Here is a 21,393-nt window from a genome sequence, read left to right as displayed (position 1 = left end):
AAGGGCTCTTTCCGACAAAACAAGAGGAAGAAATCTCATTTTTTTTTTTTTTTTAAAGATTTATTCATTTGGGGCGCCTGGGTGGCTTAGTGGGTTAAGCCTCTGCCTTCGGCTTAAATCATAATCTCAGGGTCCTGGGATCAAGCCCCGCATCGGGCTTTCTGTTCAGTGGAGAGGCAGAGCCTCTCTCTGCCTTCTTGTGATCTCTGTCTGTCAAATAAAAAAATAAATCTTAAAAAAAAAAAAAGAAGATTTATTCATATGACAGAGAGCAAGCACAAGCAAGGGGAATGGCAGGCAGAAGGGAAGGAAGAAGCAGACTCTCTGCTCAGCAGGGAGCCAGATGGGGGACTCCCAGGACCCTGCCATCATGACCTGAATTGAAGGCAGATGCTTAACCAAATGAGCCACCAAGGTGCTCCAAAATCTCGGTTTGGGGGCACCTGGGTGGCTTAGTCAGTTGAGCGGCCAACTCTTGATTTTAGCTCAGGTCATGATCTCAGGGTCATGTGATCGAGGCCTGCATGGGGTCCAACACTCAGTGGGTTGTCTGCTTGAGATTCTCTCCCCCTCCCTCTGGTCCTCCCCTCAACTCTCTCTCTCTCTCTCTCAAATAAATCTTAAAACAACTCACTTTTGTCACTTGTAAGCAAATCAGCACATCTCTACATGTACCTAATTTCCCTTTCAACTTCATGGCACTGTGGTCTCTTTCATATTCGTGATCCTGCTGACTTCTAAAGTTCTTTAGGACAGGAACTTCCTTTCAGGAAGGTACTGCCACACATGGCAGGCCCCATCTGCCACCCAGGTGCCCAAACAGCTGGGAGCTCTGTGTTAAAGGCCCTCATTTAAAGAACAAGCTCCACCCATGGAGGGGGTTCTCATGCCTTATTTTTAAATTTCTTAAAAGATTTTATTTAATTATTTGACAGAGAGAGAGAGACACAGCAAGAGCGGAACACAAGCAGAGACAGTGGGAGAAGGAGAAGCAGGCTTCCTGCTGAGCAGGGAGCCAGAAGTGGGGCTTGATTGCAGGACTCTAGGATCACGACCTGAGCCAAGGGCAGATCCTTAACCACTGAACCACCCAGATGCCCCTCCCAAGGCCTTTTAAAGGGGTCTGATAAAGGCTCACTTGGGTTAGGAGGGTCGAAGGGCCAGTACAATAGTCCTAGGAAATAGGTTCCCCTCTATAAACTGAATCTGAAACTAAACTACATGAAAGCCTCGCAGAGGAAAAGTTGTGAAAAAGCTAACCCGTAAAGGAATGCCCAGTAGGCAACAGGCAAGCTGAGGCATAAAGAGAGGACAGGTTATGGTGCCCAAGAACACTTCTCTCTGTAGGTCAGACTCCACCTGAGACGTCTTAAGGATGTTCAAGCTCCTTACAGGCCATACACAGCATGCCCCATGATCTGATCTTCACTTACCGATGCTCTGCTTCCAGAGAGTGTGAGAGGACCTCCCCTTCCTCCTCTGCAGGGAGAGTAAGACCATTCTGATGACAGCCTTCCTCTCCATTTTCCTTTGGTTCAGGTGTGCTGTTGTCCTCCAACTGAAAGAAGGACAGGACACACTTGGTTCAATGACCCTTTGTGGCAAGATACACAATCTGCAAGATTAAAGAGTCAGAACCGAGTGACGTGCTCTCCAGGGAACTTCAGCGCACAGGTAGTCCCCATTCAAAAATGAGGCCTTGCTCACCGTCCTAGGGCTTCTCAAGCACACCACCTCCTTAGGGAGCCTAACTTCAGGCTGTCAACGGTGGTAAGTGCTACTGGATATGGATTCGGTATCAATGCTCTTGTCTTCTTCACAATTTGGACTCAAGAACTACTGGGCTCAGCTTTAGAAAGTTCCCCTTTCTAGAGTCCCTTGCAGCTAGGAGTTGCCACTTGACAGCTGGCCAATGTTGGGACTCCTGGAAATTACAGGGTGTGGCTTTTAAGAAAGCATTTTAAGGAGGGACATTTAAAAACTTTTTTTTTGAAGATTTTATTTGACACAGAGAGAAAGAGGAACAGGAGTGGGAGAGGGAGAAGCAGACTCCTCACTAAGCAGGGAGCCCGATGCAGGACATGATCCCAGAACCCTGGGATCATGACCCGAGCCAAGGGCAGATGCTTAATAACTGAGCCACCCAGGTGCCCCCAATTAAAGACTTTTTAAAAAAAAGTACATATGCAACACAGGAAAACCCTTATGTTGCCCCAGAAAAACCTCATGCTCTTACATCCTCCAGCTTGTCACAGTCTCTGTTCTCTGAGAAGTCTCCATTCCGGTCGTCCTTTAGAGTCTTCAGGAATTCACTCTTCCTGTCGGTAGTTCGGCGGGTGAGCTTGGTCAGGCGAGAGGAGCTGATCTCAATCGGAGGAGTAGTGCTGGAGGGACTCTGGGCAAATACCACAAACAGATTGCTCCTGACAGCAAACAGCAAGAACTGGGCCTCTCTGGGTCACTTCTACATGGTACTGATCTCTAGAATCTGGAAGCCTAATTATCACTCTTTTACCAAAAATAAACTCTCTTTTTCGTTTAAAAAACAGACTTTAGCTTTGCTTTTTTTTTTTCCCCTTAAAGGTTTTATTTATTTGAGAGAGACAGAGAGAGAACGAGGAGGAGGGAAGAGCAGAGGGAGAGGGAGAAGCAGGCTCCCTGCTGAGCAGGAAGCCCCATGTGGGGCTTGGTCCCAGGACCCTGGGAGCACAGCCTGAGCCCAAGGTGCATGCTTAACCATCTGAGCCACCCAGACGCCCACAGATTTGCAGGGCTCCTGCAGGAGACTCTATGGCTCCTATAGTACCTCTTTGATCTTTCATGCCAGTCTACCACAGGCTGACCCCAGTCTACCACAGAGCAATCACTCCACTCAGCTACCGCCCATCTTCAGAGGCAAATGGGAATCACCAGTAAAGAAAATGACTGAGCTGGGGCACCTGGGTGGCTCAGTGGGTTAAGCCACTGCCTTCGGCTCAGTTAATGATCTCAGGGTCCTGGGATCGAGTTCCGCATCGGGCTCTCTGCTCAGTGGGGAGCCTGCTTCCCCTTCTCTCTCTGCCTGCCTCTCTGCCTACTTGTGATCTCTCTCTATCAAATAAATAAATAAAATCTTAAAAAAAAAAAAAAGAAAGAAATGACTGAGCTAAACACAGCTACAAAGGAAATGGAATTAGAGCTTTACATGTCACACCATCTACCTTAGTAAATGGGAAATAACAATTTTAGAAAAGGCTGCTTGGCCTTATCTTCACTCACCTCTTTAGGAGAGCTTAAAACTGTGCCCCCAGCCAGTACTACTGGTTTGGTAACAGAGATTGGACTGGAAAAAGCAGACTCCCGGCTAGAGGAAAGGGATCCTGATTTGTGTTCCATTCTGTTAGCTTTCCATGCACTGGGCTACATGGGAAGAAAGAACAAATCAGTCAGCACAAGTATGGACACCTCAGCCTGGAAGATCACATAAAGCAAAGAATAAAATGTCATGCAGTAACACGAATTCCTAGAGCTTACCCATTTTAACATGTCGGGGAGGTATGCAACCTCTTTCTGAGGTTAGGCACTTGAAGGAAAAAAGCAGACGGGAACCAGAAGTGTCATGGGATATTAACAGGAATTCTTAAAAAGAGAGCTCTAGTTCAGCTAAGTTTGGGAGATGCTGAGGTGAGTAAACTTCAATGGGTTTCTTTCCTATACATTTATAGTATTTGTGAATGTGAACACATGTGAATTTAAGAGGCAGCATTTCCCAAACTTACTGGACCCTAAAATGCTCCCCTTTTATGGCATATTTGTTAACCACGAATGTAATCCTGATTCTTTAAAGAAAAAAGAAAAAAAAAAGGCTATTTTCCAAGAACTTCAATGACAGGAAGCTACTTCTAGGCCAGGGTGGGCAATATAAATGGCTAGACAATTCTGGTTTGGTCCCTTCTTTGCTTGGCTTTGTGTAGTCTAGGCCCATTCTGTCACTCTGGCCCTAATCCCAATTATGACTGGGCACTGTAGTATGACTGGAATGTTCTTTTTTTTTTTTTTAAAGATTTAATTTATTTATTTGAGATACAGAGAGAGTGAGAGAATGAGCACACGCAGCCGAAGTGGGAGGGGTAGAGGGAAAGGGAGAGAGAATCTCAAGCAGACTCTGTACTCAGCATGGAGCCTGATTCAGGGCTCACTCCCATGACCCTGAGATCACAATCTGAGCAGAAACCAAGAGCTGGATGGTTAATCGACTGTGCCACCCAGGCATGCCCCCCTCTCTGAGTCAATCACATTATCTGAGGAGAACAGGAAAGATAAAGCACATCAATGGAGTGAGGCTGAAGCAAGTGAAAAATGTCCATTTTTCCAGAATGAAACAATTAAAACTGAGAAACCGCCAAGACAACAGAAGGATCTGAATGAAAAGAATTTTTTTGTTGTATTAAAGAGGATACTCTAAGCTTCAGGAAAGGAATTAATATAATTGGGGCTTACCAGATGATTGTCATACCATTTTCATTCTTAACCCAATCAGGTATAATTATTAGGTCAACTTTTTTTTTTTTTTTTTTTTAAGATTTTATTTATTTATTTGACAGAGATCACAAGTAGGTAGAGGTAGGTAGGCAGAGGCTTTAACCCACTTACCCACTCAGGTGCCCCTAGGTCAATTTTTTTACAAAAAATGACACTAAGGTTAAGGAGGTTACATAATTTGTCTAAGGTTACTCAAGTAATATGTAGTATTGTTTTTTCTGTAGTGTCTCCAAAAAGAATATGCAAGCAGATAAGAGAGACAACAAGCCAAGTGGAATGGAGATTAATTTTTTTCTCGCACGGATGCAAGAAATCTAAAATGATGGCTGCTTATGTAAGGCTCATTATCAAAGATGATAATTCCCCTAGCTTCCCCAGAGTTGTAGATGATTATCAGATGCTTTGTCTTTAACACTGGCACCTCACGGCACTCCAAAACTTGCGTTTTTGCCATAGTGGTATGGAAAGTTTGTACCAGAGTGTTACATGCAATAGGATACCTACATTTCTGCCCAACTTTATTCCAATTCAATCTTAATTTTCAACAACTCAAACAACACTATGCTATATAGCTGGCTGCTCAACAGAGAAAACCTATGCCTCATGTCTTCTTTTATTAGAGGAATTTTATACATACAAATCCACCAAAGTGAACCACCTATCAACCACAGGTTTTTAAATGTCTTCTTCTTTCCTTCAAATTCCAAATCAATCCCAACTCCCTCCACCTCAAATGATCTTGCCTTCTCATACTGGACTAAGAAATCAGAAGTCACCAGATCCAAACTTTCCCTAACTCTCTCCTTTTGCACCGCAAGTTCAATAGCTTCCTACCCCCTTTCCACCATTCTACATGTGTTCATTCTCTTTCCTTTCAGAATTATCATTTCTTCCTTTCTTCCAATAAGTTCCTCCCCTTTATCTATAAACATGCTAAGCCACCTTATTGAAGCTAGGGAAAAAAACCCCAAACCTTTATTTTCTTTTACACTATCATCCTCTTATTGCCAAGTTTTTCTGCATAAGTCAGTATCTGCTGTCTTACACTTGCTCATTATTACTTACTATTCAATTCTCTGCAATACTCATCTCTATCCCTATTTTTTAAAAAAAGATTTTATTTACTTGACAGACAGAAATCACAAGTAGGCAGAGAAGCAGACAGAGAGAGAGGAGGAAGCAGGCTCCCTGCTGAGCAGAAAACCCGATTCGGGGCTCGATCCCAGGACCCTGGGATCATGACCTGAGCCGAAGGCAGAGGCTTTAACCCACTGAGCCACCCAGGCGCCCCATCATCTCTATCCCTATTTTAATAAAATAGCTCTTTCAATAAATAACCAAATATTTTGTTGTATTATATTCCAAAGCTAGCTATTTAAAAAAACAAAAAAACAATTTCTGGAGAATGAGAGACTGCTATTACCCATTCTCAGGGAAGTTCACCTTAAATTCGATGATTAGGTGACCCTTCTCATATGGTCTATGATAAACTGCCATGCCTTCGTTTAGCACACACTTGATATCTCCATGCTTGACAATTTGACCTGAATAAGAGGTGATGACAGCAGTTTGTCAATAGTAGATACTGGCTTTTGAAAGCCACACAGTGCTTCAACCAGCTGTATGTCCACACATGAAAAGGTCCTCTCCTCACCAAGTAAAAATAGCATGGTCCTTCTGATCTACTCCTGGTTCCAGTCCTGGTTCTTGGTCTCCTTCACCATGGAATGTATCTTCTGGCCATCTTTCATGTCTTTGTCAGTATTATCTTCTAGAATCTTCTCTCAAACTATCTTCCTTCCATTGCAGCTTTTATATCTTTAGGACTGATACATTCCCCAATGGCCCCGGCACTCCACGCACACAGACTGCATTTGGTGAACCATTCCAGGTCCTATCTGAATTCTAATTTGCATTCCAGTACCTTAGCAATTGGGACATTCGACTGCTCCTTTCTTACCACCTCAGCCTTCACATTTATCGCAAATCATGTCCTTTTGCAGAGCTAGCTGTCTTGCTGCACTGTTATCTAATATATATCTTCTAAGGTTACTGAGAGCTGATGCAAATTTTTACTTTCCTTTCTCTTGGCATCCTTCCTCCTCCTCCAAAAAAAAAAAAAAATCAAAGAGGTCTATGGGGGACCCCAACCACCACCAGCTTCACCTTCTTTGACTGCCTGTTTGCCTCCTTTGTCATGTAATTCCCTTTTCTTTGGATCAGAGACTACTTTGTAAGCTTGAGAAATCTGTTTAAACATCTCTCCTTCATTTGGATTGTTATCAGGGTGGTACTTCAAGGCCAGTTTCCTCTAAGGCTTTTTTAATTGGTCCTGGGTGGCACTGGGTTTGACCCCCAAAACATCATAGTAAGTGGTTTCTTTTATCATTTTCTACAGATGGTGAGAGGGCGAAGGCCAGTGTGGGGGAGCACCACTCCTCCCATCCCCCACTGCTTGTGCTCTCTCACTCTCACTGCTCTCTCTCAAATTAATAATTCTTTTTTTTTTTTTTTAAAGATTTTATTTATTTATTTGAAAGAGAGAGATCACAAGTAGGCAGAGTGGCAGGTAGAGAGAGAGAGGGAGGAGGAAGCAGGCTCCCCGCTGAGCAGAGAGCCCGATGCGGGACTCGATCCCTGGACCCTGAGATCATGACCTGAGCCGAAGGCAGTAGCTTAACCCACTGAGCCACCCAGGCGCCCCTCAAATTAATAATTCTTGAAAGAAAAAAAATCTTGAAAGAAAAAGAGTCCATGACTGGACTGTCTTAACTAATACTCCCCCCTACAACCAGTTCCCAACTACCAGCCATATTTAAGCATTTGTCTTTTCAGAAACATGGCACATTTTATCTTTCTTTCTTTTTTAGGTAACACGGGTTCCTCTGCTGGAAAACCCCATCTACTTGCTCCCTAATGAACTCCGACTGTTTTGTTTTGTTTTGTTTTGTTTTTAAAGTAATCCCTATGCCATGTGGCTCGAACTCACGACCCCAAAATCAAGAGTCACATGCACCGTGGACTGAGTCAGTCAGGTACCCTGTACTCTTACAGTTTTTATTATTTATTTATTTATTTTAAGATTTTAAAATTTACTTAGTTGAGAGAGAGGGAGGGAGAACATACGTGGAGAAAGGGCAGAGGGCGAGAGAGAAACAGATTCCCCAAAGAGCAAGGAGCCTGACACGGGAATCGATTCCAACCGAGACCACGACTGGAGCCAAAGGCAGATGCTCATCTAACTGAGTTGCCCCTATTGTTTTTAAACTATTTACGGACTACTTAGGATGTGCAATATTATATTCCAAGTGCTTTTGAAACTTTTAATTTTATTCTTTTACCACAATATGTGACCGATATAATTAGCTCCAGTTTATTTTTAAGGAAACAAGTTTAGCAAAAATCAAATAACTTGCTGAAAATCACAGCCTTAAAGAGTGGCATGAAGTCTGACTCTAAAACCTGTATTCTCAACTTCCTCCCTCCTTTTTAGTACTTCAGGATGGGAGGCAATTTGAAGCACCCGAAAGAGCCCCAGATTGAGGTCAGACAAGCCTGGTTTAAGAGTCCTGACTCCATCACTTCACTAGCTATGGAACCTTATATTACATAATTTTCTGCATCCTAGGATTAGATGAGTAAATGTTATAGAAATGTTATACATGTAAAAGAATACAAATAAATGGCCATTCTTTCCTTTTCCACTTCAAAACCCAGTTCAAGTATGACCTTATCTATGAAGGGTCTGAGGACCCTCTCCAGGCAGAGAACATTTATTTTCTGTATCTGTCTCTTTACTAGATAACAAACTCTTTAAGATTATTTTATGCCTCTAGTGACACAGTTTTTAGTACACAGATACTCAATGTGTAGTAACCACTGAATGCCTAGAGAAAATGACTGGATAAATCCACGTCTGCTTCCCAGTCATCTCACCTCTTCCCTCCTCTAATACCTCGCATTTCACACACCCAGAACCTCTCATCAACTTTTCCTGAAAACTGATCTATCTCTCTTAACTCCAATGAATGGCTCCGTAGTTATCCTGGTTTTCCAGAGAAGAATGCACAGTGTCCTATTTCCTTCCCACTGTGTGCCACCTCCCATCTCTGCCCACTTTCATCACCCCTGTTCAGGCTTTATGACCTTCTGCAAGGACATTAATAGCCTTTAGCTTAGTTTTCTGATTTTCATTCTATCCTTGACTTACGATAGTCCTATACAACAGTGCTAAACTAATCTTAAGCTCTGTGTCCTTACTTTTGTCCTTGCCATTTTTTCACACTCAAAAGCTTTCTTAAGTGTTAGAGGATATGATATTGTTTTAACTCATTTTTATACTCTCTATAGTTTAAGAGAAGGCTTGCAGACATTTCAAATGAAGTAACACTTATAAAACCTCTTAAGGAATGGAACAAAGTGTGTTGATAATAATGGCCATAATTTGTTAGCACTTAATATATGACAGTTTTAAATACCTAACAAAACCTCATTTACATCTCACAAAAACCTTAAAAGATAGGTACTACTACCCCATTTTATAGATGATAAAACTGAGACTTGAAACTTAAGAAACTTGCCCATGGTCATATCACAAAGAAGGCACAAAGTGGACTCTATCTACTCCAAGGCCCTGATGTTAATTTCCACGCTATACTGTTTCCTACGTAGTAATTGCTCTCTTGACTTAAATTACATTCTTTCCCTTCTACATCAGACAAACAAGTATCTTCAACCCTTTCAAAGAGAATTCCACTTGCCAATCAGTTTTATTTCTACTCATTTCTTCCTAGACCATGATTCTTCTTTTAATTTTATTTTTTTAAAAATATTTTTTATTTATTTACTTGACAGACAGGCAGAAAGGCAGGCAGAGAGGCAGGCAGAAAGAGAGGGAGAAACAGACTCCCTGCCAAGCAGAGTCAGATGCGGGGCTTGATCCCAGGACCCTGAGATGATGACCCAAGCCAAAGGCAGAGGCTTTAACCCACTGAGCCACCTAGGTGCCCCTGATTTTTTTTTTTTTTTTTAATAAAGATTTTATTTATTTGACAGAGAGAGAGTGAGAGCAGGAACACAAGCAGGGCAAGTGGGTGAGGGGAGAAGCAGGCTTCCTGCGGAGCAGGGAGACGCATGTGGGGCTCGATCCCAGGACTCGGGGATAATGACCTGAGCCGAAGGCAGACGCCTAATGACCGAGCCATCCAGGTACCCCAGACCATGATTCTTTAATGACCTCTTTCAAGTATATTCCAAGGGCTTTTTCCTACAGATTTTCTTCATCCTTTCACTTAACTTTACCACCACCTATATTCTATTTTCTTTTATTATCAAGTCTCAAAGTTGCCACTACCTCTACTTCTACCCACATTAATTCCAGAGGCCCTGGAATCTTACACTACTCTCCTAAACCTCAACTCAAAAGTGACCTAAACCTTTCCAATTGCTAAGGTCAAAACCCCTTTTTCTTTTCTTCCTCAACTTGTCAGCAGCAATTGTCAAGTGTTGACAACCCCAGTTTCTAACTTAAAGTCATCTTACCAGATTTTTGTGACAGTATTTTTTTCATGTCTGAATTATGGTTTCTTAATCTTACTGACCATATCGTTATTTTCCTAATATTTATAAATTATTAAATACTCCTCTAAGTTTTAATTTCTCATTCTTTACTCTTCTACTCTTTTTCCTTAGAGATGTTATCTACCCTGAAAGCTTCATTCATTACCACTAGGATAAGGACCCCTAGTCTGGTTATTTTCCTAGAGCTCCCAGGAGTATTTATAATCATTTGCTATCCCTCAACTATTGCAGTGTCTTCTGGTTTCAGAACTTGTATTTAACCACTACTTCTCTTATGATGTGCAAAACTCTCTAGACCTTTTTCTGCCTATCCAAATCTGGCCCATCCTTCAAAGATCAGTTCAAATGACAAGTTTTCAGCAGAATTGTCCTTGATGGTCATAATCTGAACTGATCTTGCTCCTATGAATTTAACACTAGTGTTTAATTTATTTAGTTATTCCAAGTCTGTTTATTTTTTTAAGATTTTATTTATTTATTTGACAGACAGAGATCACAAGAAGGCAGAGAGGCAGGCAGAGATAGAGGAGGAAGCGGGCTCCCTGCGGAGCAGAGAGCCCGACGTGGGGCTCGATCCCAGGACCCTGGGATCATGACCTGAGCCGAAGGCAGAGGCCCTAACCCACTGAGCCACCCAGGCGCCCCTCCAAGTCTGTTTAAAATGTTATCAGCATCTGTTACTATTTTATTTCATAGGTATCACATAACCGTTCATACTGTTTTATCTTATTATCTCAATTAGACTTTCAGCTCATGGATAGTCACAACCAGTGTTGGTACTTCTCTGTATTGCTTAGAACCACCAAACACAGTGCTTACACACAAAGGAAAATGAATAAATGCTTACTGGTTTTCCTCTCAATAATGAAGTCAATTCTAATTACTTCTGTATAGTGGCTAGAATTCATAAAGCAATTATTATGTGCTTCTGTGAGGAAATAAAGTGATGTGATTAAGTGTTATAGATACTGTGATAAAAGACAGAGTGCTATTCAATCAGAGATATAAAGATGAATGAGATCTTTAGATATGTGTGATAGAAAAGGATTCCCAGGGGCACCTGGGTGGCCCAGTGGGTTGGGCCTCTGCCTTTGGCTCAGGTCATGGTCTCGGGGTCCTGGGATCAAGCCCTGCATTGGGCTCTCTGCTCGGCATGGAGCCTGCTTCACTCCTTCTCTCTGCCTGCTTGTGATCTCTCTGTCAAATAAATAAATAAAATCTTAAAAAAAAAAAAAAAAAAAAGTATTCCCACAGCAGATGACATCAATTTGAAGGATGAATAATTTTCCAGGTAAGAGAAAGAAAGGGTAGTGAAATATAAAAGATGGATTAGGCTTAGGCTATAAAGAATTATACATGCCACTGCTAAGGAGTTCGGACACTGTATTATAAGATTGGGGTTGGTAAGGAACACCCATGGGCCAGAGGCCTGTTTCTTTATGGCCCATGAGCTATTAATATAATTTTTACACTTTTCAGGCATTGTAAAACAAACAAGAAACAGAAAGAAAGAAGGAAAAGAGAAGAAAGGTAAATGTATCAAAGACCGCATGTCACAGGTGACCAGCAAAGCCTAAATTATTTATTATCTGACTCTTTAGAGAAGTTTACCAAACCCGGGGTGCATGGGTGGCTCAGTGGGTTAAAGCCTCTGGCTTCGGCTCAGGTCACGATCCCAGAATCCTGGGATCAAGCCCCGCATTGGGCTCTCTGCTCCGTGGGGAGCCTGCTTCCTCCCGTCTCTCTCTCTCTCTGCCTGCCTCTCTGCCTACCTGTGATCTCTGTTGAATAAATAGATAAAATCTTAAAAAAAAAAGAAGAAGTTGTTTACCAAACCCTGCTATATAGATGGTTTGGGACTGTCGAAGTGACTGAGGAAAGGATGTCATATATTCAAACTGTTTTAGGATGATCATTCTGACAGTTTTGTGCAAGATGAATACAGAGAGATGAGAAAACAGAAGGGTGCACTACAATAATACATGGGAGGTGACAAGGGCATAGGACATCATAGAGGGAATAAGTGACAGGGAATTTTAATTGCTTGGTACATGAGAATGAGTGATGAGGAGAAGTAGGAAAGAAATATTCAGCCAAGTGATCAGATGGATGTTGATGCTATTAAACAGCAAACAAATCAGAAGGTTTATGAGATGAGCGAGTAGTATGAGAAGCCTACTAAAAATCCAGTTAGAGGGGCGCCTGGGTGGCTCAGTGGGTTAAAGTCTCTGCCTTCAGCTCAGGTCGTGATCCTGGGGTCCTGGGATCCTGGGATCGAGCCCCGCATCCAGCTCTCTGCTCAGCGGGGAGCCTGCTTCCTCCTCTCTCTCTGCCTGCCTCTCTGCCTACTTGTGATCTCTGCCTGTCAAATGTCAAATAAATAAATAAAATTAAAAAAAAAAAATCCAGTTAGAAGAAGTAGAGTTTGGAGACAGAGTAAAATACTATACATTTATTAGGTACTGAATGAATATCCGATGAATGATTCAATGGAAAAAATAAATTTACTAATTTTTTCCCTGATTTATTCCCAAACCTCTGCTATATAGGGTTCCTACACTGATTCCAAACCATACCTTGGAAGGAGGTGGTGCAGGCTTAGGAACCAGGTTCTTATAGACACTTGGAACCATGGTTGATGATTTGCTCCCATTTGCATGGTGAGATCCTGGTGAGGTGAATGCAGCAGAGAAGGCAGCAGAAGGATCTTCTTTGGAAACTTTTTTGATGACTAGCATTTTGGAGGGTTGCTTGGCACTAGGTGGGTTTTCTGTGAAATACAATAGTGAAGAGACAAAAGAATGTCAAATAATGGTTAAGCACAGTATAGATGAAGTCCTCACTTTCAACAAAGAACTGCTGAAACTGAGGGACAAACATTTCCTGGTTTGCACTTAACAGATATTCTCAAAAATGACACTACTTGGGGATTAAAGGAAAAAGGCAGCATATGAAGCTAAATTCATAAATCAATGTAACAACCAAAGGTGTTAGTAGTCCTTCAGGGGCATAACTTGTCTTGTGTGATCACTCAGGCACACACCAAACAAGAATATATCCAAGTGGGGCAGTTCCTGTCAGCATGGGAATGGAGAGAAATGCCAAAATTGGGGGAAAGGAGGCTACCCTGGGATCTTCTGATGAGGCGAAGTGGAGCAAACCTTTACGCTATTAACAAAGGGGAAACGGCACAATAAGCACCTTTAATCCTATAATTCAAGATCCAAAACCAGTATTCAGATATACTAAAGCCATCCCAATAAGATGCCTAACTACTAAACAGGTCTAAATAGGTCTAAGGTAGGGATGAGGAGAGTCTCATTTGTAAATGCCAACGATTCCAAAACTACAGATCAGGTTTGGTATGAAATACACTGATTTGTCTCTTCATTTTTTATAAGCCTAGTTATTCTCAACATTTACACATAATCGTATGTATTTGTTTTCACCTTGCTCTCTACAACAAGCCACATTCATTAAGCCAAACCTACCCCTCAATCTCCTTAACCAAAAAAAAACCCTCAACAACTGGAACCTAACTGAACAAAACCGTCTATAGAATGTGGTATTATACAGCCTTTTCAGACAAGACTTTAGAAGACTATCTACTAATATGAAAGAATGCTTAGAAAATACCACTATATTTGCCTGCCAAATATTTAGGAAACAATTATAACACAAAAAATTCACTTTAGTTGTTATAAATGAATTAGCAATGTTAATTAAACATTACTTCTCATAAGCTTTAGATAATTCTCCCTCTGCTTAAAATCTGTTTTCAAATTTAGGGCTTTACAGGCTCTCAATCATCTGTATCATGACACTTAAGACCATTACATTTCAATGTTATTTTGGGTGGGCACAGTAAGAGATAACAAGTGTTAGTTACCATGTGCAAATGGATGAGATGAGAAAAAAAGAGAAAGAAACAAACAAAAAAGAGATAAAGAATTGTTGCTCCTCTCCATGCTAAGAAAAATGTAAAGCTGTGCCTTTAAAATGGCAAAATCTACCTACCCCACACTCCAGAAGGGGTCCCAATAGGTCTGCATGGCTGATTCTGTTTGCCAGCTTCTGGATTCAAAGAAGGCTAGGAAAAAAGGGATATTAATGGTTGATAAAGAAAGCTAATATTTTGGCACTTTTCACAAAGCAGCCATCACCATGGAACCTATCCGATAATTATGTATCAGCAGCACTTACTTAACCCTGTATTCAGAATCGACAAGTAAGCAGAAGATCCTGAAATGCTAAATCCATAGATCTTATATTAGTGTTAGGCTATCTTGGGTTTCATTTCCTTTAACATAAGAGGACTAAAAAAATATTTTTAACTAAACAGACTAAATGTGCAAGTTCTTATCTTCCAATAGGGTATGCACGGTATATAAGGAGGCACAGAAAACTGAATGGACAAGAATATAGATCACTTTTCTCAGATTTAAGGACAATCTGGTCAGTGAAATATATAGTATATGTAGCTTTCCTAAGACTGCTTTATAGGGCAGAGACAGACGATGTGCCAGGGATTTTGCTAGGAATATAAAGGCAATTAAGACAATTAAAACAATGAAGTCCCACAGTCAAGTGGGACTGTGACCCTTGTGGGACCCATGCCCACAAGGGTCACAGTCCCACTACAAAGATATATACTCGTAGACAAATAAGCACAACAAAAGGTTACCAGGTCTGATAAAAATTTATATTAGGGAAGAAGGAATAGTCAGTTCCACTTGAAAGAGAAGTGCTATCAGAAAAGGTTTCATTAGAGGTTCAATGACTAAGAAGAATCTAAAGATGAATTCCAAAGCTGGAAAATGGGTGATTTCAGGAATAGGATGCTCAGTGAACACCCAGACAGGAAAGCACGAAAAATAACAGAATATTCAGAGATCTGCAAATAGTTTAGAATGATGAGCACTAGGGAAGGAGGGGAACGTTCTGTGGTGATAGAGGTATCTGGCAAAGTAGGTAAAGTAGCCAGAATTTTTAGGGAAACTTTTATTCTGTAGGTATTAAAGATCTATCTCTCACGCAGTAAACATATCCATAATCATTAAGTTTACAACAGTCTGGTAGCAGCTTGAACGATGTATTTGAAGGCTTAAGCATCAACTAGGAGACCATTCCACAGTTCAGGAGAATAATGAAGGTAACAGAATAGAGAAAGAGATGAGGGGAAGGATCGAAGTGTTAAGAGCAGTTAACACTTAACAACTAACTACAACTAACAACTACGTACAGGAGGTATGAGTATGACACTGGTATCCAAGCCTAAACTTTACAATATGCTAATAGAGTAGGAAAATGGCTTTTTGGCAAAATTACCCATAGAACATTAAACAACAGAAAGATGCCCAGATTCCACTGAGCTTCTGAATCAAAATGTCTAGGGATGGGGCCCCAGCAGGTATGTATTTTCAATCCATCAAGGTGAGAACCACAAGCATAGAACAAGCACAGAAACATAAGAACCAACTCACCATATAAATGGAGAAAATTAATGACAAAATATGAAGGACAGATTACACTCCTCTGAATGGAAAAGTACAGGTAGAGGGAGTCCCCATGGATAAAAGCTGTATTTTCCCATTTTAATAGGTTTGTGTTCTTAGTCACATTCTATTCAGGGTTTTCAAAGATACTGCCCCTGTTTATATGGTATCTTTTATTTCTTTCCACTGATTTTTTTTTTTTTTTAAGATTTCATTTATTTATTTGACAGACAGAGATCACAGGTAGGCAGAGAGGCAGGCAGAGAGAGTAAGGGAAGCAGGGCTCCCTGTTGAGCAGAGAGCCTGACGTGGGGCTCGATCCCAGGACCCCGGGATCATGACCCGAGCCGAAGGGAAAGGCTTTAACCCACTGAGCCACCCAGGCGCCCCTCCACTGATTTTTAAAAATAGTAAAATATACAGATACAGGGACGCCTGGGTGGCTCAGTTGGTTAAGCAGCTGCCTTCGGCTCAGGTCATGATCCCAGCGTCCTGGGATCGAGTCCCACATCGGGTTCCTTGCTCCGCAGGGAGCCTGCTTCTCCCTCTGCCTCTGCCTTCCACTCTGTCTGCCTGTGCTTGCTCTCGCTCGCTCTCTCTCTCTTTGACAAATAAATAAATAAAATCTTTAAAAAATATATATATACAGATACAAAAAAACTGCATAAAACAAATGGGCAAAAAGTTCTTGTAATCACCACTTAATTCACTCAGTTTAATCAACAGAACATTACCAGCCAAACCAGAAACATTTTATAAGCTTCATTCAAAAAAACGAAATAAGAGAAAAAAACAACAAAAACTCTAACAACAAACTTCTCCCCCTCTAAAAATAACCATTATCCTAAGTTATGGTGATCACCTCTTTGCTTTTACCACCCAAGTATATGTCCCTCAAAATGATAGTTTTGTTTCCAAAAAAACATCTCTCACTTCTCTTAACCTACAGGTTACTTAAATAAATGTTATACCTCTAGATTTCCTATAAATTGGAAGCTGGTTGGAGAGACTACAGAACCCCTCTATACACATTTGACGGTATAAAACTATTGGCTAACATTCTGACTCCGGTAACTGTTATTCCATTGACTTTTTTTTTTAAGATTTTATTTATTTATTTATTTATTTGACAGAGAGAAATCACAAGTAGATGGAGAGGCAGACAGAGAGAGACAGAGTGAGATCATGATCTGAGGAGAAAGCAGAGGCTTAACCCACTGAGAATAATGAAGCCGCCCCACTGACTTCTATTATAAAACTTTGTCAAAGTCTGATTTTTCTTTCTAAGTCACTGGGGACTTGATGTTTAAGGGGTATTTTTCTTTTTCACTTGAGTCTAGCATTTTATTTATTTTCTTTAAAAAATATTTTATTTATTTATTTGACAGAGATCACAGGTAGGCAGAGAGGCAGGCAGAGAGAGAGGAGGAAGCGGGCTCCCTGCGGAGCAGAGAGCCCGACGTGGGGCTCGATCCCAGGACCCTGAGATCATGACCTGAGCCGAAGGCAGCGGCTTAACCCACTGAGCCACCCAGGCGCCCCGAGACTAGCATTTTATAAGCCTACTTAGGTGCTGGCTGTTCTGTCCTTTCAATTCACAGCTCAAATTTTACTGTATTTCAAGAAATTATTCTTGAATTATAATTTTTAGCCTTTAAGCGTTTTTTTTTTTTTTCTGGGTATGTGTGTGTACAGGATCTTTATACACACACACACACACACACGTGTGTATATATACATACACATATATAGATGCTCTTTTTTGACTAAATCCGTATCATTTCTCATTCTTTTATTATTTTTAAAAATAATGAAGCATTAAAAAATTAAGTAAACTCTACCCTCAATGTGGGGCTTGTAACTCACGACCCTGAGACTGAGTCATGAGACCTCCATGAGCCCCTCAATTCTAACTTTAAAGAAAAAAAAAAAAAAAAGATTTATTTGAGAAAGAGAAGAAAAAAATAAAGAGCACACACACACGCACAGGGTGGAGAGGGGTAGGAGGGGAGGAAGACAGAATCCCAAACAGATTCCCTGCCAGAGTGTAGAGCCTCACTTGGGGCTTAATCCCAGGACTCTTAAGACCATGAACTGAGCTGAAACAAAGTCGATCACTTAACTGGCTGTGCCTCCCTCATTAAAAAATTTCCTCTTCTGGGGTGCCGGGGTAGCTCAATTGGTCAAATGCCCAACTCTTGATTTTGGCTCAGGTCATGGGACTGAGCCCCACACTGGGCTCTGGCTCAGCAGAGTCTGTTGTCCCTCTCCCTCCATTCTCCCCAAATCCCCCTTATTCTCTCCCTAATAAATAAAATCTTTAATAAATTTTGTCCTCTTGTAATTCTTGTTTTCCTCTTGTAATCCTTGAAAAACACGGATTATTCTCTTGTGTTCCTTGTTTAGTCTCCCTTTTCCTCAAAATTTTCATTACTTTTTTAAAGAAAGATTTTACTTATTTATTTGAGAGAGGGAGGGAGGGAGAGGGGGGAAAGGTTGGAGGGAGAAGCAGACTCCCCGCCAAGCAGGGAGCCCAACGTGGGACTCCAGGATCATAACCTGAGCTGAAGGCAGATGCTTAACCAACTGAGCCACCCAGGCACCCCAACAAATTTTTCAATACTTCTTTCCTGATTTCTAGCACATTTTTCTGGTTTAGGTTGTTCTTATGCCATTTTCTTAGTATCATTTAAATTTTAAAACAGCATGGTAACACTGTAGTAAGTAAATTTTAAAAGGTTCTTATCTGTTTTGTGGACATGCTGTACAGGTGTACTCTGCACTGTTAAGGATGTTATTCTGCTCCTTATTCTCTTGACCCTTTATGTTCATTTACATATGATTAGTTTTCGCCAATGTCAAGACAGCTTTTCTGACATGAAGCTTTAGAGCTCTCTGTTGTGCTATTTTCATAAAGTGTTAAAAAATATGGTGGCTTAGTTTCTTTCATGCCCTGGCTACATTCCTCCCTCCCTTTTATCTCAACCTTCACTTTCCTTTGTCTCTACTATTTCCACCTCCACAGCTCAATCTGGATCCTATTTCCAACTGTTTTGTGTTCAGTGAGGGGCTACATTCTAGAAGGGGAATACACTGGCTGGTTAATATAAATAATGATAGTACTCCGTGCCATTTACCAACTTATTGTTTCTTTGTTCCAAAGTCATCCTTTTTGCCTACTCAGTATAAACGTGTCTGGGCACTTAACATTTTTCCCTTGCCAGGTGGAAAGTTAACTTTTTTGTCAGTATAGAGCAAGAAAAAGATTTCTGCTTCTTGTTCCAGTGTGCTTCCTCAGCAGGCTCCTGCGGCACCCAGCTCCTGCTAAGCCAGGTTCTAAAGTCCATGTGAGCTTTGACTTGAGTGGTTTTGTAGCAGAGTGGTATCTGAACAGCTCTACCGGGTACTCAAGAGGGCAGATTTCAGCATGTTCCCTGAAAACACCCGAGCAACTGTTCTGTCACTCAGTAAGCACCAACTAAGTCCTTTTTAACAAGGTCTGGTGGTGATGGGGGAAGAGGGAGACTCTCCCTTGGGCACTCTAGCTTAGCCCTAGGGTTATCAGCTATCCTTTATATTGGCTTCATATTCTTTAGTCCCTTATATTGGCCTTCATAGCCTTTAGTGTTCTCTTTATTACTAGCCAACCGCTCATTACCCCAATCCTGTACTTTCCCTGTTCAAATTATTGTGTGGTTTCTCTCTTCATTGGTCCAGCCAGACCGTCCTGAGCCACCCAGGTGCCCCAGAAATAATTTCACTTTTGGGTGCCTGGCTGGCTCAGTCAGTTAAACATCTTACCTTCGGCTCAGGTCATGATCCCAGGGTCCTGGGATCAAGTCCTGCATCTGGCACCCTGCTTAGAGGGAAGCCTGCTTCTCCCTCTCCTTCTGTCCCTCCCCCTGCTTGTGCCCTCTCATGTTCTGTCAAATAAATAAATAAAATCTAAACAAACAAACAAACAAACAAAAATCCTTTTGTACATCCTGCACAGATGTCTAGATTCTCATGTCAATATTTTACACCACTTACTCCAACATTCTCTCTAAATATATTTTTTCCGGAACCATTTGCAACCTAAACCACTCATCCTTAAATACGTATTTCTTTAAAAACACATTAACATAATCACAGTATAATTGTAAAAATTAGGCAATTAAGATCAACAAATACTATCTAATCTGTCACACTTATTCAAACTATAACACTGATTAGTTTTATAGCAAAACAGAATTTTAAAAATGTACACTGTTTTCCCCTCATCCAGTGTCCAAAGGATCGTATGCTGCCTTTTTTTTTTTGGGAGTAGGCTCCATGCCCAACACGGGGCTTGAACTCATGATCTTGAGGTCAAGAGTCCCACGAACTGAGCCTGCAAGGTCCTCCTCACAGGATTCCTTCAGTTGTCTTATCTCTTTAGTTTTCTTTAATCTGGAATTTTTTCTTTCATGATAAAATTTTTATTTTTTAAAAGATTTTATTTATTTCAGAGAGACAGAGCACAAGCAGGAGAGGCAGAAGCAGACTTTCTAACAAGCTTGGAGCCCAATGCAGTGCCTCAATTCCAGGACCTGGAGATCATGACCTGAATCAAAGGCAGACGCTTAACCATCTTTGCCACCCAGGCACCCCCATGACATTTTCAAAAAGTAGAGGCTAGTTCTTTTGATGAATCTTTTGTAATTCTTTATAGAAGAACTCCAACTTGAGTTTGTGTGATATTTTCTCATGGTTAGATTCAGGCTACGCATTCCTGTAAGGATTTAAAGAGGTGAGGTTGCATCCTCAGTGCATCACATCAGGAGGTTTATTTTATCTATTTCTACCATGCTTGGTGATGATAATCTGTTTTTAAATAAAATTTACATACAATGGTACACACATATACTAAGTATACAATTCCAGGAGTTTTGAAAAATGTTTATAACTCCTCAACCTCTCTAAAAACAAAATTACCTACTTCAACAGTAAAGTTCCCTCATGCCCTTTCCCAGACAATCCCCATTCCACACAGGGAACCACTGTTGTGACTTTTTTTTTTTTTTTTAAAGATTTTATTTATTCACTTGACAGATATCACAAGTAGGCAGAAAGGCAGACAGAGAGAGAGGAAGGGAAGCAGGCTCCCTGCCACGCAGAGAGCCTGATGCGGGGCTCGATCCCAGGACCCTGGGACCATGACCTGAGCCGAAGGCAGAGGCTTTAACCCATTGAGCCACCCAGGAGCCCCTGCTTTGACTTTCTTTTCCACCATAGATTATTTGCTTATTCTAGGACAGCACATAAACAAAATCAGGCAGTATGTACCATTCTGCAATTCATTATGTTTTTTTATTAGTCACTCCTTATTAATGAATACATGTAGTCCATTTCATGATTATACCACAAGTTTTCTATTTTTTTTTTTAAGATTTTATTTATATATTTGACAGAGAGAGAGAGAGATCACAAGCAGGCAGAGGGGGGGGGGAAGCGGGCTCCCCGCTGAGCAAGAGCCTGAAGCGAGGCTTGATTCCAGGACCCCAGGATTATGACCTGAGCTGAAGGCAGAGGCTTAACCCACTGAGCCCCCAGACGCCCACAAGTTTTCTATTTTTGTGTCAAAGACATTTAAACTGTTTTCAGTTTGGGGCTTTTATGAATAAAATTATAATAAATGCCCATATACCTTTGTTTCTCTTGAGTAAATATCTGTAAGTGCTGCGTCACAGGATAGGCTTATGTTTAGTTTTACAAAAATCTGCCACACCCTTTCCCAAAATGGTTTCTACTTCATGCTCTTCCTATGTATGAGTTC

The 21,393-nt window shown here is 41.1% G+C and overlaps 1 protein-coding gene and 1 pseudogene across 3 annotated transcripts in view; both read right to left on the bottom strand.

Moving 5' to 3' along the window:
• LOC116567580 (vasculin-like protein 1) overlaps window positions 1–21,393 on the bottom strand; it is a 61,702-nt gene that overhangs the window by 8,543 nt on the left and 31,766 nt on the right. For all 3 annotated transcript variants that reach the window (XM_032302721.1, XM_032302722.1, XM_032302723.1), the window contains exons 6-10: window positions 14,119–14,191; window positions 12,678–12,871; window positions 3,259–3,399; window positions 2,237–2,395; window positions 1,434–1,558 (exon numbers count right to left, since the gene is read on the bottom strand). In XM_032302721.1, the coding sequence (XP_032158612.1) occupies window positions 1,434–1,558; window positions 2,237–2,395; window positions 3,259–3,399; window positions 12,678–12,871; window positions 14,119–14,191 (692 nt within the window). The remainder of the gene's footprint in view (window positions 1–1,433; window positions 1,559–2,236; window positions 2,396–3,258; window positions 3,400–12,677; window positions 12,872–14,118; window positions 14,192–21,393) is intronic.
• On the bottom strand, window positions 5,869–7,017 carry LOC116567585 (annotated as a pseudogene).

The sequence above is a fragment of the Mustela erminea genome, chromosome 10 (assembly GCF_009829155.1).
Source record: "Mustela erminea isolate mMusErm1 chromosome 10, mMusErm1.Pri, whole genome shotgun sequence".
NCBI classification, from domain to species: Eukaryota; Metazoa; Chordata; class Mammalia; order Carnivora; family Mustelidae; genus Mustela; species Mustela erminea.
The sequence above is the reverse complement of the archived record's forward strand: the minus strand, read 5'-3'. Positions and strand labels throughout refer to the sequence as shown.